This window comes from Chelonoidis abingdonii, chromosome 1 (assembly GCF_003597395.2).
Source record: "Chelonoidis abingdonii isolate Lonesome George chromosome 1, CheloAbing_2.0, whole genome shotgun sequence".
Lineage (NCBI taxonomy): Eukaryota > Metazoa > Chordata > Testudines > Testudinidae > Chelonoidis > Chelonoidis abingdonii.
In genome coordinates, this window is record NC_133769.1 from 130,432,433 (window position 1) to 130,448,630 (window position 16,198).

Sequence of the window (16,198 nt, forward strand, 5' to 3'; positions counted from 1 at the left end):
TGTAATGGAACTATGAGAATGAACATAGCCAAATGCTACCAGATAGATACACTGTGCATGGATGGGATGTAGAAAGGGGAGAAAGAGCCAAGAATCACAGTTTGGTTGTTCTGAAATGAGAAAAAAAATGGAGCTATAAGAGATTAAGAAATCAGCCATAGTGTTTAATATGGAGATATACCTAGAACTGGAAGGGACCTTGAAAGGTCATTGAGTCCAGTCCCTTGCCTTCACAGCAGAACCAAGTACAGTCCCTACCAGATTTTTGCCCTAGATCCCTAAATGGCCCCCTGAAGGATTGAACTCACAACCCTGGGTTTAGCAGGCCAATGCTCAAACCACTGAGCTACCTCTCCCCTGTAAAATACTCCCGTTTGCAGTGTAATATTTCCAAAGGCCTACACTATTGCATATTTCTAGCAACAGGGGCTAAGAAGATGGAGGAGGAAACATCTGCCCTTAAACAAGTCATCACTAATATGGCATTTAACATCTGACCAGAAATCTATTCCAGACATAGTTTTCACCCTGCCAAGGCTCAAATGTACAAACAAGACCCAGAATGAGGGAGACAACAATACACAAGGGAGCTGGATATGTGGATTTAACTTCATCATATTAAAAGTACTCCTTAATCTCAGTTCAAGACACAAACTGTGATGACTTATTACAGTGCTCCTAATGAAGGGGGTGAATTCCCATAATTTAAAGGACCAGGAATCTGGTAGAAAGACATGCCAAATTTTGCATTTGACTTTCTATATTTAAACAGAACATGCAAGATGAACAATGATTAGAATTGCATATAAAATGTCCCACATTCATTCTATATAGTTGTTAATCATTTAGGGAGATCCAGGTGCTCAGCAAAGATTTATTATGATAGCACAAGTACTTCTGAAGATTTCTCTCTCTCCCAAACTTTGACCTGTATGTTAAAGCAGCTATGAGAATCTTCTTGATGAGTGCTAGAATTGTGACATCAGAGGTAACAGCCAATCATACAATTGACTAGTTTACATATATATAATATATTCTACTAGTTAAAAGACTGCAATCAATGCCTTTTTAACTTCTCTGGCTTTGTGCTATTTGTAGCTATTGTACTTTCTGACATCAGAGTCATAGGAGATGGCTTATTAGATACAATGGAATTTTGTTAGAGAACATAAAATATGTATGTATATAGAAATGCCTGTATTTTACATACGTAAATAAAGAGCTGCATAGATGCAAGCAAAGATTTACAGGCATCACTGAGCAGTGGGGCTGACATTAATTACAGTATGTTCAAGAGGAAAAGCAGGAAGAAGTTTATTCAGGTATGTCCAAAATCACCACAGAAGTAAAAATAAATGTCACATGTGATAACACAGCAACTTGCTATGTGAGAGATTCTCCCCTTCCATGTAATTTTAATTCCTGAGGAGTTGCAGCTTCAACACATCTGACAATCTCAGTATTTGGGGATGTATTTATTTTTAAATCTCAACATTAGCTAAAAATCATTAACTGTGCATTGACAATCACAGCTCAGCAAAGGTTGTATTGTAAATGTTGCCAGAAGAGACTGCACTTGTATCAAGCAATTTAATTGTCATCATGCCAGTGTAAACTATATAACAATGATAATGCCCAACACTTCTGACTTTTCTGGATTCTATTTTCAGGATTAATCCTGGAACACAGAGGAATGACATCCTGAGGTCCAAAATATTTTCTAGGTTTCCTACAGAACTGTAATCAACCCTGACTACAAATTTTTAAACACACTTAATTCATTACAAAGGAGCTCAAACTGTATAATAAATTACAAGTGTAGAGATAGATTACTTACAATGTACAGTCTGGAAAACAAAATATTGAACACCAAACCAGTGGTTCATTTAAAAATAAATATTTAGAGTCAACACCAAATTTCTTAAGAAGGTTCTTTAAGAGAATTATAAGCCAAAACAGCCATTTGTTGAAAAAATATCCATGTTTCTCAAGTCTGAGCAGTTATGCTTTTAAAAGTTTAAAGCTATGAATATGTTAATTCTTTATATTACAGTAAATTTGCTATCGCCACATGCAGCATAATACTCTTGCAGTAAACTAGTGAGTTTACTATTAGAATAGCTGATTAGGTGCCTTACTTTACACAGACCTGTCTCATATCGGTACAAATATTTCTTTGACATATTTCGTCCTGTTTCAGAGTTATTAACTCCCATACACAATAGAGAAGAAAGCCATACAAAGGAGAGAGCCCCAAGTGCTCAGTTCAAAATCTTCTGCCACGAGCATCGCAGTGAATTTCAGTAAGAAATTATTGATTTGATATTAATTTGATTTTGTCACTACTTCCATGTGGTGAGCACGGGCTTTCCTGAATCTCTTGCTCGATTTCCTTTTAGTCCAATGGATTGCCCAGGACGGCTTCTCAAATCACGATCAGCTCCATCACTTTGTGCCATCTCTTCATCATACCTAAAATATAATAATTTTTTCAGTGTCTCAGTCTCCTAATCACCGGACAGCAGAGATCATAAGAATGACCTTTCCTTAGTTCTTTATTGTTTAATATTTAGCATTCACATTTTTAAAGTATGGATCCTACTCTATAAACACTCACACCACATGAATAGTTCATTTTAAGACACAACGCCTCACATAAGTTATTCATGTGGGGAAGCATTCACAGGATTGAACCCTACAACATTATAATAAAATGAGCCGTATTATACTTCAGTTACAATTTATGAAAAACAGGCACATCATGATTAGAGTTTCTATTACAGCAGACACAAATAATTGTAGAGCTTGTGAAACTATCTGAGGCGTGTACTTCTGCATTTCTTTTCTCATCACTTTGTCTAATAGATTTGTGTGTAAATAGAAACATTAGCTTGCTGCTTATGCAGTAATGTCATAATCCAGTGTATCAAACACAGAAACAACTGGAACATCAGAAAAGTCAGATTATGACACGAGTTAACAGAATTAAGCAAGAAGGGTGGGCTGATTAGATAATCAAGATATAACATTCAATCTGAACACAATCTATCAGCATCAGAAGTACCCATAAATTTAATATATTTTTGATAATATGTATTTTGAAAAGCTTGCTACAGTGGTAAGTATCTCTTTAAATGTACAAACTCAATATGACATGAAATAATCCCACTATCCATTGATTTAACAGTTGCTGGAGGCATTCTAAGGCAGAATTTGACTCTAAATATATAAATGCCAATAGTCAAAATAGAAAGACACAGCTACAATATTTTTAAGTCAAACAGGATTCCATCTGTACCTATTAACGAATACTAAATGCAGATCATCAGTGTTCATAGCTATCACATAGCTAACACTAATTATAAAGGTATGCTCCAATCTTGCAAACGCTTATGTATGTGACTAAATTTACTCGCATGCATAAGTGTTTGCAGAATCAGGGCCTTAGATAAAATAGATGGCATGAATTAGTGGGTCAACTAACATACTGTACTACAGTACTATTAATTCCTGACCAGGCTCTCAAACATTTAGCTTTTGAAACTGGTTCCAAATGGAATAGGGAATTTGATTACAAATTCAGCATCCCCCTAAATGAATAAGCCCATCTCAGACACTCAAATAGGGATATTCTTTTTCTAAACTTCCCCCTTCATCGCACATTCATTATACCAGATTAAAAATAATCTTGCAATTCACTGTTTTAACATCCCATCAATGAATCACAACAGTTGGCTGACCATTCCCATGAATGAAGAGTTTTTAAAATTTTCTTGGTACATATAATGCATTTAACTGTTACCCAAACCTTATACTCAGTCTAAAATACATACTATATATGTGTTGGATATGTCTTGAAGAGTGAAATTCATTTCCCCAACATATACCCTCAATAAATCAACGTTTTTGACGGTGAAGTGCAGGGGCTCACCAGGAAGGAGACATCAACCCACAAGTAAGGCTCCAGGCAGGAGTGCAAACACTTGGAAGCTGCTATTCCAGCCCTAAACATGGTAATTAAGTGATACAGAGCACTTCAGGTTTTTCCTCCAAACCTGGATGAATGTCATCACATCTACATGGTTCTAAATTAATCTTCTCTCTCTCAAGAACATGTTCATATTTACATAGGACATTACTAAAACTTACAAAATCTCGTAATTTCCAAGAGCTTCTTTTGGTGGAGATTTATTCCATTTACAGTCTGGAATTTCACCATTAGGCACAGCAATGTTAAGTGTGTCATTAATAAGATTATATTTGAGGATACGATCGTTGGCTGTACTGGAGGTAAGAGAAGGGGAAGCATTGACCTATTAAAAACAAAGACATTTTATTTTCAGCAACTTCCTTTTGACTAAAATATGGTCCCCTATAAACTCATCACCAGCATTTCAACATAGAGCCTTTTCTTTGAACAAAACCATTGCAAGGAAACAGCGTATTTCCTACAGATTTTATTTTTGAAGCATCATTCATTCTCCTTAGGGTCTAACTGTAGATTTTTGTTGGGAGCAAGTTCACCTGTGCTAATCAAGCCGCCTCTGGGGATTTATACCTTTAGTTCACACCAAATAAAGAACAGGCAAGTTTCTCACTCGCTTTGCCCCTTCCTAGCAGTTGTTACATATAGGCTGGTGGGGCTCTTTATTCCGGGGTTATTGCTTTTTACCTGTATCCCTCCTCTGAACTCCTCTTTTCCACACATTTCTCTGTCTGGCAAAGTGGGTAAGAAGTCTGACAGTTTTTCAAATGTATGCTTAACCATTATGTATAAAGATAAGATGTAGGGAAAAATAATAGGGTACTGATACATTAGACATGGGGTTTGGACAGTAGTTAACATACCATGGAAGTTTGTATAATTCATACAATAAATGTATACAACTCTGTATCCCTTATTTTCTAGCTTTCCTACAATTTCAAGCTGTGTTATATATAGTATCTAAGCTTTAACAGGGTTAGATTTACACTGCACTGAGCCAGTGCCAATCCTCCGTCTACTGGTGCACTAATAAGGTTGCTGGCATTCAGACAGCTTCTGTAGTCGGAGCACATCATGAATGCACCTGGATTTGGTTTTTGCTGACCAGGCCAGAACACAGGTTTCTCCTGAATTCTGAAATCCTGCAACTCCCACAGCCCATTTTGTTGCCTGTTTTACTTTCCAACAGCCTTCCCCAAACACCTTCATCTGGAAAAGGAAAAACTCAAGCTCAGGTTTGAAAAAGCAGATGTATACTGTGAACGGAAATGGTGAGGCGGGTTGTTTATAAAATGTACATAACTTTACCTCAATAAGCCATGGTTTAAGCTTGTCATCAATGATAATGTCGTATCCATAGCACTCAAAGCAGTGTTTATCATTGTTTATTACAGGCTGAAACAAGTTAAGAAGAAATGTATATTAAAGAAGAAAGATTTACTAAGTAACTTGAAAGATTATACATTACTCTAGTTCTCTACCATTATTTTTCTAGGTATCATGTATAAATATAATACCAATCATCTATGGCAGCTTTCTTAGTACAAGTTTTCTGCTCTGACTTCCCAATACAACATTTTATTAATATATTTAAGATTCATTTTTTACAAAATGTCATCGTCTCAAGCTGTGTCTAAGTATTATCATAGGAATCAGTGTATTAACAGAACATATTTGACTACAGCGCTTTCATTCAGTTTCATCTGTGTATCTTACAGCATCCGGTGAGTATGAAAACAAGAGTGTTAAACGTTTTCATGCCGTAAGTGAAATTAGAAATAACCTTACATTTTCATGTATAAAAATACAAATTTACCTAATCATTAACACTTTCACTTTCAAATTAAATGTGACTTATCCAAAGACATTTGTTTATTATAGTGTTGTAATGATGCAGCAAAGATGGAGTTCAACCCCAAATACCGACTAGATCCTTATATTTAAAATACTTTAATCTCTATATCATTATATCTAGCTCAAGTCCACTATGGTCAGGAAAACTAAAACAGGCTATGGATTCAATAATGCTGGGATGGAAATTCTCAAGCGATTCACTTGCTTTCCAGCATCAGCTAAGGTCTTAAAGTAGGAATGCCAGGGCACCTCTTTTCCTGTGCAACATTCACCAGATCATTTAAAGCAGGGGTTCTCAACCATGGGTATGCATACTCCTGGGGGTATATCAACTCATCTAGATACTTGCCTAGTTTTACAACAGGCTACATAAAAAGTACTAGCAAAGTCAGTACAAGCTGAAATTTCCTACAGGCAATGACTTGTTTATACTGCTCTATATACTATACACTGAAATGTTAAGTACAATATTTATGTTCCAATTGATTTATTTGATAATTATATGATAAAAATGAAAAAGTATGCAATTTTTCAGTAATAGTGTGCAGCAACGCTTTTGTATTTTTATGTCTGATTTTGTAAGCAAGTCGTTTTTAAGTGAGATGAAATTTGAGGTACACAAGACAAATCAGATTCCTAAAAAGAGGTACAATAGTCTGGAAAAGTTGAGAACCACTGATTCAAAGAACCCTTTGTAGCAGGTCAGTACAGATGGTTTCCAGAAATTAATATTGAAAGGTTTTCAGTCTTGCAGGGCGTAGGGGAAGGAAGGAAAAGCACTTCTCCTGCTAAGTTTAGGAAATAGGAAGGAGCACTGAAGCTATCAGAACACTTCCTCTTCTGTCCATTATCTGTTTTCCTTCTGCTCTTCACAATGTTCCTCTTCTCTTTTACAATTCTGTTAATATTGGGATGAGCTGCCTTTTCTTCTAGCATCTAATTTGGCACTTTGGGAAACTGCCTTCTGTAAATGCCTGCAGCTACCCATATACTATAAAGCTCTGTCAAGCTATTCAGGAGGAAAGGGGATACATGATGGTGCCGTAGCTTTTTGGCATGAGTTTGGGATAACTATATTACTCACATATCAGAGAGCTGCAAATAAGTTACACAAATTCTCGAAACAAAATGGAAGAAAGAACCTTAACACCCTGGCATTTTGTTTGACAAATTGTCTTCCCAGGCTATTTCCTCCTATGACAAATTTGTTACTACTGAAACATGTCAGGGCTGGGCAGAGGTTAGGGTAATTCAAAAGTGACTTTAAATGAGAGTAAGAGTTTGTGATGGTTTCAGCACATTAATTTACTCATTCAATATACACACAAACAGCTTGACCCCACAATCAGGTTTCTCCAAGCACACTCAGCTCTACAGGGACACTGAGAGGTGACAGAGTTTTTAAAAAGAACAAAAAGATAAGACCGTAGCATGAGAGCATCAGCATTCAAAACAACAATCCAGCAGGAGGAAATTAATTGCTTTAGTTTTTTTCTTTACTGTAAACTTGTTTTCAAGACTATTGAAAGTCTGCAGCCACGAGAGTAACTCTGGCAGCATTCCATTAGCACTACTCACTGCAACGGCCTTCAGCGACTGCACAATTATCCAATGAATTTCATCGAACAGTTTGTTAGTGACCTCCTTTCCACGAGTACTCTCTAGATACAAGCGCAAGTTACTCACTGTCCATTTGCCTCCATGGATATGATTGTAGTCATCCTACAGAGTTAAGGAGTTAATTCAGTCTCATGGAGTTTGCAATTATTCAGCAGTTGTATTCTCATCTGTACAAACTTAAACTTGTGCTTAAAAACAAGTGTATTTTTTAAAACTATTTTTACTGAATGACATTTTGCAGGATATGTAAGGCCCCAATTTTTCCTTTGCACAGCCATCTATGTAACATAGAACACATTTTAAATCACCTACATCTAATTACATAGCAAATCACAAAAACAAGTGTTAAAACTTGTCTTACGGTAATTACAATTACATAAGAACAATAATCAAACAGAAGCTGCATTTTGACAGTCTAACGATGCAGGAGAGGACACAGAAAATAGAGTATAGGATTGGAATGATTGGGAGATCAGATTTTCAAGACTGAAAGGAAAGGGTTAGGTTTGGGGAAAGGGTTGTGTCATTGGAGAGGACGACTAGAATAGTGGTTAATTTAACAATGGTTAAACCACTGTTAAGTTAACCTTTTAAAAAATGTAGCACTGACAGCACGTTTGAAAGTCTCTGAAACACATGAAATATGACCAACCACTTCTATTGTGAGTAGTCAGTCTTTTTCCCCAGCAGGACAAAAATTTGATCTAATAGTCAGCACTCACTGGGAGACACCAGCACCAGTCTCAGTCATGAGCATACAGAAACAATGACAGCAATGTTCTTCACCACTGTATTTAAAATTATTTTTAATTCATAATTTTGATAAAATAGATCTGGCTACCACTAGAATAGACTGTACTGCAACTGTAAATGGAAAAGAACGCTACTCTGTATTTATCCCACATGTTTATCCTTTTAGGAAGCTAACCAGTGAAGTCTTGAAATATATTGTGCTTGAAAGGCAAAGACGACAAACTGAGGTTACTCCAGAACTGACAAGCAAGACACACACTAATGAAGCTCCTGAGTAACTGCGACAGTCTGTATCCCTGTGTTCACCCTTTTTACAAAACTATAATGGATTTTGTACAAAGTATGCCTTGTGAGGTATCATTTGAAAACTCATAATTTGCTCATCATTATTATCCTGCTAAAATGTCTGGCAACATTGTATGTAAAGTTATACGGTTCTCCTGTATAACATTACTGAGACACATTCCAAGTTTAGAGAAGCAGGCACAAAACAGTTCCTCAAAGACAAAAGGCAAACTGACGCCTCAGCCAGGTGTCAACAAAATCAAATAGACTATCACCTGTTTAAGTGGCCATTCTTTGGCAGGAAAAAGGGTGCAAGCAAGAAATCTACATTTTGGCAAACAAACAGCTGGAGGTTCCCATTCCCACAGACCATCTGTCTCCTGAACCTCAGCTGGAGATGACTTTCAAAGAAAAAGAGGACTACAAGAAAAGGAAACAGAGGCTCCAAAATACTCCTCCCTTTCTTCTCAGGCATCAACACCACCTGAAGGATAAGGAAATTAACACTGAACTGGGGGAAGTGGTCCTGGCTGAAATAAGACTAGTGAAGCATGTGACGAGAGAAATCTTTGCTTTAAATTCATTTAGCTTGTTAAGTTAGATATTCATTGTGTTTTATCTTTTAATTTTCTTGTAACCAATTCTAACTCTTATGCCTGATTACTTGTAATCACTTAATTTATATTTCTGTAGTTCATAAATTTATTTGATGGTTTTATCTAAACCAGTGCGTGTTTGGGAAACTTCATTTTGGGATAGTAAGATTTGTGCATATCATTTCTATTAATGAAATGATGGATTTTACATGAGTTTGTATTGTCCTGTGCTGGGCAGTACAAGACACACATTTCTGGGGGAAAGTCTGGAACTGGGAGTTTGCTGGTGTTGCCTTGAAGTGTAATTGAGGACTGGCTGGCTATAGCACTCACAAAAAATAGCTGGGAGTGATTTACATGCTGAGGGAGGAGTGAGAGCAGAGCAGGAGTGGTTGCTCTCATAGCGAAGTCATGTAAAAGACACTCCAGGTTGGAGAATTGAGGGAACACAGCTGTCTATCGGTCCAGATTGTACCCTGAGGAATGTCACAGTACCTCTCAGTGTACATTTTTTAGCTTTATGAAGGCTCTTCTCAGAGAGTTTCCAAGAACATTATTTATTTTGTGAGGCTGCTAAATTATAAGCCACAATGTGCCCTGGAAACAAAAATAAAACTTTAGTGGAAGACTGTGTTTACCCATCAGAGAACAAAGCATAAGAAGCCTCTCTATTTATTTATAGGCTTTTCTACAGTGATCATCTTTGTAGTATCTGAGAACCTGTACAAAATCAAGCATCTGACACATGTGATTCTCACAACTTGCCCCATGAGAAACTTCTTAAGATTCCGAATTCCTGCTAGGGGATGTACATCAAAGCTTCAACCCTGTTCAATCTACACTTTGATTGAATACCTGTCCTGAAAGTCTGAGCAGATGTGACTGGATAGAGTGATGCATATCATGTACTGGTTAACAAAGAACATGATAGCAAATTGGACCACACTTTGTCACTTATATCTGCCTTGAGGCCTACAAGTAATCTCCAACCAATTCTGGCTAGGTAGAGACAGAAGGTGTCATGGAGTGTGGGGAAGTCCGGTCCTGCACCCCTCTTCCTGGGACTCACAGTGACTCTCAGCCAGCCAGTAAAACAGAAGGTTTATTGGACAACAGGAATGCAGGTTAGAGCAGAGCTTGGAGGCACAACCAGGACCCCTCAATCGAGTCCTTCTGGGGGTTCAGGGTGCTTGGATCCCAGCATAGGATTCTCTCAATTCCAATCACCCAGCCCAAAACCGAAACTGAACTGCCCTTCCTCCAGCCGGCCAATTCCTTTGTCCAACTTCCCGGGCAAAGGTGCTGACCCCCTCCCTCGCTCAGGTTACAGGCTTAAAAATCTTGTCCCTCACCTAAAGTCCTCCCCCGCTCTCCCATCCCCCACACAGACAGACCCTACTGCATCACAGAAGGGATTGCTGTTATTTTGTTTACACTTTACACACACACACACAAAAAAGTTCAGTGATTTAGACCCAAATATCCAAGTGTTTGTTTATTATTACTGAACGGGAATTTCCCTTCCCCTTTGTTCCTAGTTTTTTTGTTTCACTTGCTTGCTTGATCTTATCTGAAATTAGATTATAAAAACTCTTTGAGGGATGGACTACGTCCTCCCATGTGTTTGTATTATGTGTGGTGCAAAGAGACTACAATTGTGACTGGGGGCACTGAGAACTACTGGAATACTAATAAATAATTGAAGTTAAAAGTTAACTTCCCTGGACTTGAACTAAGATTTCAGAGGAAACCCATGACCTTAATCTCGTGATAATTTGGGCACTCATAACAGTTTATACAAAAAGCAAAAATCTTGTTCTAGCATTTACCTATCTGATTGATTAAGATCACTTCCACAGCTACAGAGCTTTCATATAGCAGAACAAGAGATATTGACTTGTCTGTGGGCCCTTCTGCCAAGTAGACTTTACTACTATTATTCATTCCTTTCTCATTTCTAGACTGGACTACTCTAATGTGCATTACTGGGAGCAGACCTAACCTTGAAAGTAATACAACTGAGCTGACAGGGAACATGGCCTGCATGCTAACAGGGACATGTGTACCTAAAACCTACATTCCAATCTCAACCCCAACAGCCTGTTCACTGCCAAGTGCAATGCAGGGTGTCAATTATGTATAAAGTTCTGAATAGCTTGGGCCACAGCTACCTCCAAGACCAATTCTCCTTGTGTCCTATCTTATCAGTTAGCTAGCTGGAATGTTTTTGAGAGCTAAGTTCTCAGGTGACAAGGAATATGCAGTATTGGGGAAAAAGAGCATTCATTGGTGAGCAACCTTGTCTTTCAAATTTAGTCATGCTTACAGCCACTAAAGTCAGAACTTAATGTTTAAGATTTGTGTTATTATTACAGTACTTCCCGGAGGTTAGAATCTGAGCCCTATGCGTTGTACAAATACAGCAGAAGATAGACCTTGCCCTAAAGAGTTTAGGAGTTTAAATACAGTAACTCCTCACTTAAAGTTGTCCCGGTTAACAATGTTTTGCTGTTATGCTGCTGATCAATTAGGGAATATGCTTGTTTCACGTTGTGCAATGCTCCCTTCTAACGTCGTTTGGCAGCTGCCTGCTTTGTCCACAGCTTGCAGGAAGAGCAGCCTGTTGCAGTTAGCTGGTGGGGGCTTGGAACCAGGGTGGACCGGCAGACCCTCCATCAGCTCCCCACTCCCTTAAGTTCCCTGTGCTGCAGCTGCCCAGCAGGCTATCAATTGCAGGGCACATCAGCAGTTCCTCCCCCCACTGCCATGTGCTGCTTCCACCCTCTACCTTGGAGCTGCTCCCAGAGACTCCTTCTTGCTGTGAAGGGAGGAGGAAGGGGGGGCTAAAGTAAGGGTGTCCCCCTCCCCCCTGCTTCTGCACCCCACTTACCCCTTCTCTATATAGAGCAGGGAGGAAACATGGACGAAAAGAAACAGAGAGCTTGGGGCAGCAGCTGCTGTCTCAACTTCCTGATCCACTTAAAAAGATAATGCACTTAAGAGTGGGTCAGCTTACTTAAAGGGGCAGTGTGCATCTCTCTCCCTCACACACAAGGTCTCTGTCTGCTATGCTGTCTCCTGTCTCTCGTGTTCATGCTGCTTTGTGTGAGAGGCTACATTAACAACGTGTTAACCCTTGAGGGCTCAGCCGAGTGCTAGTTCATCATTTAACAGCAAGGCATTCCCTGGGAAATATCCCTCCCTCTTCTACCCTCTAGCTTCACGACTTCAAGCAATCATCATAGCTTGTGAACAGTATTAAATTGTTTGTTTAAAACGTATACTGTGTGTACATCTATATAATATATAGTTTTTTGTCTGGTGAAAAAAATTTCCCTGGAACCTAACCCCCCGCCTCATTTACATTAATTCTTATGGGGAAATTGGATTCGCTTAACATCATTTCACTAAAAGTCACATTTTTCTGGAACATAACTACGTTAAGCGAGGAGTTACTGTACTATATTTAATCTATTTTAAGACACTGTATCAAAAATGTAAAATACAAAACTACCAGGTACAATTTGATTAAGTATTTATTATTGATAGTTGGGGTGATGATCTGAGGTACAAAGCTGTACATTTATCTACAGCCACATTTATGGCCAATTTAAAATGCTAGTGCTTAGGTACAGCTTTATAGACTTATGAATACATATGCTTTTAACTGTTGCAGTTTGAAATGTAAATATCCACATTATAGAGCTGTGCTGTGTTCTATTATCTCATGTGCTTTTGAAGTAATATGAATCAATTATGTTTTGCAAATAAAATGCATAACAAATATTTAGCTCAGATGACTTAATGAGGAGGGGGGCGAAGAACAGAACAAAATACACAAGCGCTTATATTCCATTTTTATGCCATTTAAAATAATCCAGTTTGCTATTAAATTACTATTTTTGAAACTCAAACACTTACCCCATGTTTCTGAATGGCAACATTTGTAAGATGTACAAACATGTTATCTAATTCACTTGTACTTGGTGTATATTTTACTGTGCAAAACCGGCAAAATCCAAGTTTATACCTTAAACAAAAAAGACATTTAATATGTTAAATGCAACTAGAGTTGAGGAAAACAACATTTTAAAATACCAGATGCTTGGTAAATTTTTCTGTACAATGTGTGCAGAACCTTCTGGCTGAATACATCTTAACATTGAAAAAAAAAAGCTAGAAATTAGTTTGATCTTACATGTAACACCGCAGCGGACGATATGTAGACACTAAAACATACAAGCGCAGGTCAAATTTCTTCCCACCAATCAGTAATGGATTGTTGATATAGAGAGAAATTACATAGGCTTCTTTAGAAGACTGAGAAACAAACCTAGAAAAAGTACATAGTATGTTTCAGAATGTGCTGATTAAATGTTGACATGTTTTCCTCCCTTAGAAGCAGTCTCTCAAAAAGTAATGAAGTTCTACCTTTACTAAAATCCTGTATCACATTTCAATTAAATTTTAATATTATGCTAGTTCATGTGTGCAGGGCACTTGGTTTCACTGTGTACAAAAACATAGCTAAAACAAATGAGTGGGATTAGCTGTCCATTTAAGTTTTTTACATTTCACTGTTATAAGAAGAATATTTAGGCTCCAACTCAGCAAGCTATATTATTTAGCAAAGCCCTTAAATATCGATTTGAGTGTATGACTAAGTGGGGCCTTTGCAATTATGTTTATCAGTAGTCAATATTGATGATTTAAACCATCAAGCCACGTTAACGACAGTTTGCCTCTTAAATTATCAATAATTTTCAATAAGATCTGACTGTTAAAAATCCTCTTGGAAACGCAGTCACCAACATTTTTGAACTTCAGGGGAAAAAAAGACAACTAAGAAAAAATGCAAAAAAGTTGTTCTTCAGGTTGCTTTTATATAGGAAGGCTACTTGTCTTACAATTATTTTTTTAATCAGAATGGGATAACAAAAAAGGTCAAGTGATACAAATTTTTCTTTTGGTAGAGCAGCCACATTCCTCCTCTGTGTTGGGTGGGAATGGAGACAAAAATGAGTATCTGGTCACTTTTCCCAAGCTTCTTCCTCTTCTAACTCACTGTGAGGATGCTCTATTCCTTCCTCCCACCTTAATGCAAGTCTTAGATATTATGGCTTCCCTATTCATGAGGTCCAGCTGTCAGCTCTGCTCTTTAACTGCGTAATAGGTCACAGCTAATAGCACCTCTCTCCAGGCCCCTTATTGAAGGCAGTCCATGCAGGCTGTTTTTTTCTACCCAGAAAAGTGAAGAGATTTCATGGTTCAACTGAGGATGGGGTTGTACAATGTCACACACTTTTCCTCAGGCTGAAAATGAAGTCACTTACTAGAAGTGAAAGACTTTCCTCTAACTCACAATTCTTTAACGCTGTGAAGCAAAATCATTATTCCAGTCTGCCCACGCAATTTTATTCCTAAGATAGCTGGGCATACAAACCCTGCACCTTCACAGAAAGCATATTTAGATAGTGTAGCTCACTGAATTAGTGCTTGTGCCACATGGCACCAAATGCAATAATTGGCACTAAGAGCTGTTTGAAGCAGGAAGTCATTAAATGAGAAAATGCAACTATAATGAAGTAACGCTAAGTGGTTTGGTGCACGGAAAGAGTTTTCCATTAGTGAACTGATATTAAGCATGCCAGACTGTGACAGAATATTACAAAATACACAAAAATTGGGAGAGAAGGAAGTTAAACTTACGAAGATGTTTTACTGTCTCGAGACCACTTTTTAATTTGAGAGAGTTTATTGATAAGAAATATCCCCTTCCCCTGGGCTTTCCCGCAAGGTTTCATAATCCAGGTGCTAGAAGGATTTTTTCTGAATTCTTCAACAAACAGGTTGTAATCAGCAGGGAGCATAAAGGTGACAGGCACAAAATCTACATCAAACAAAAAACAAGATTTAGAACTTTATATCTAGCAAGGATATCAATGTATACAGGTAAAAATATCTTCGCTGGCTTTCCATTCTTCAGTACAGATTGACTACCGTGTCCTTGTCTGATCTACTCCCTTTTGATATGAGAGAACATAAGACCAGAACAATGAACAGCAATACTGTGGAAGACCAATGGCCCATCTAACCCAGAGTCCTGTCTTCCAACTGTGGTCAGTGCCAGAACAGAACAGGGCAATTACTGAGTGATCCATTCTGCATGGTCCATTCCCAGCTTCTGGCAGTCAAAGGTTTAGGGTCACCCAGAGCATGATGTTGCATCCCTGACCATCTTGGCCAAAAGCTATTGATGGACCTAACCTCCATGAACTTATCTAATTTTTATTTTAACCCAGCTATAATTTTGGCTTTCACAACATCCTCTGGCAACACATTCCACAGATTGACTGTGCGTGGTATGAAGTACATCCTTATGTTTGTTTTACATCTGTTAATTTCATTAGGTGACCCTAGTGTATGTGTTATGTGAAGGGGTAAATACTGCCTTATGCACGTTCGCCACATCATTCATGCTTTTATAGACCTCTATCATATTCCCATTTAGTCATTTCTTCTAAGATGAACAGTCCTCGTCTTTTTAATCTCTCCTCATATGGAAGCTATTTTATACCCAAGTCATTTTTTTTGCCCTTCTCTGTACTTTTTCCAATTCTAATATATCTTTTTTGAGATTGTGCAACCAGAACTGCATGCAGTATTCAAGGTATGGGTATACCATGGATTTATATAGTGGCATTATAATATTTTCTATCACTTTCTCAATGATTCCTAACATTGTTAGCTTTTTTCACTGCCAGTGTATACTGATGTTTTCAGATAACTATCCATGATGACTCCAAGATCTCTTTCTTAAGTGGTTAACAGCCAATTTAGACCCCAACATTTTGTATGTATAGTTGGGATTATGTTTTCCTATATGCATTACTCTGCACTTATCAACGCCGAATTTAATCTGCCATTTTGTTGCCCAGTCAGCTTTGGACTTACGGTAACTATCTTCAGTAGGTTTGTATCATCCGCAGATGTTACCACCTCATTGTTTACTCCCTTTTCTTGATAATTTATGAATAGCACTGGTTCCAGTACAGATCCTTGCAGGACCCCACTATTTACCTCTCCACTGTGAGAAACGACCATT

The 16,198-nt window shown here is 37.9% G+C and overlaps 1 protein-coding gene across 5 annotated transcripts in view; it reads right to left on the reverse strand.

Moving 5' to 3' along the window:
* Positions 1 to 1,289: 1,289 nt before the first annotated feature.
* TTLL1 (TTL family tubulin polyglutamylase complex subunit L1) overlaps positions 1,290 to 16,198 on the reverse strand; it is a 39,109-nt gene continuing 24,200 nt past the window's right edge. For 3 of the 5 annotated variants that reach the window (XM_032762472.2, XM_032762471.2, XM_032762470.2), the window contains exons 4-10: positions 14,803 to 14,983; positions 13,292 to 13,426; positions 13,015 to 13,123; positions 7,418 to 7,561; positions 5,294 to 5,380; positions 4,150 to 4,313; positions 1,290 to 2,472 (exon numbers count right to left, since the gene is read on the reverse strand). In XM_032762472.2, coding sequence (XP_032618363.1) covers positions 2,343 to 2,472; positions 4,150 to 4,313; positions 5,294 to 5,380; positions 7,418 to 7,561; positions 13,015 to 13,123; positions 13,292 to 13,426; positions 14,803 to 14,983 — 950 coding nt within the window. In that variant the 3' untranslated portion in view covers positions 1,290 to 2,342. The remainder of the gene's footprint in view (positions 2,473 to 4,149; positions 4,314 to 5,293; positions 5,381 to 7,417; positions 7,562 to 13,014; positions 13,124 to 13,291; positions 13,427 to 14,802; positions 14,984 to 16,198) is intronic. The other 2 variants (XM_032762473.2, XM_032762474.2) reach the window with 2 other exon arrangements.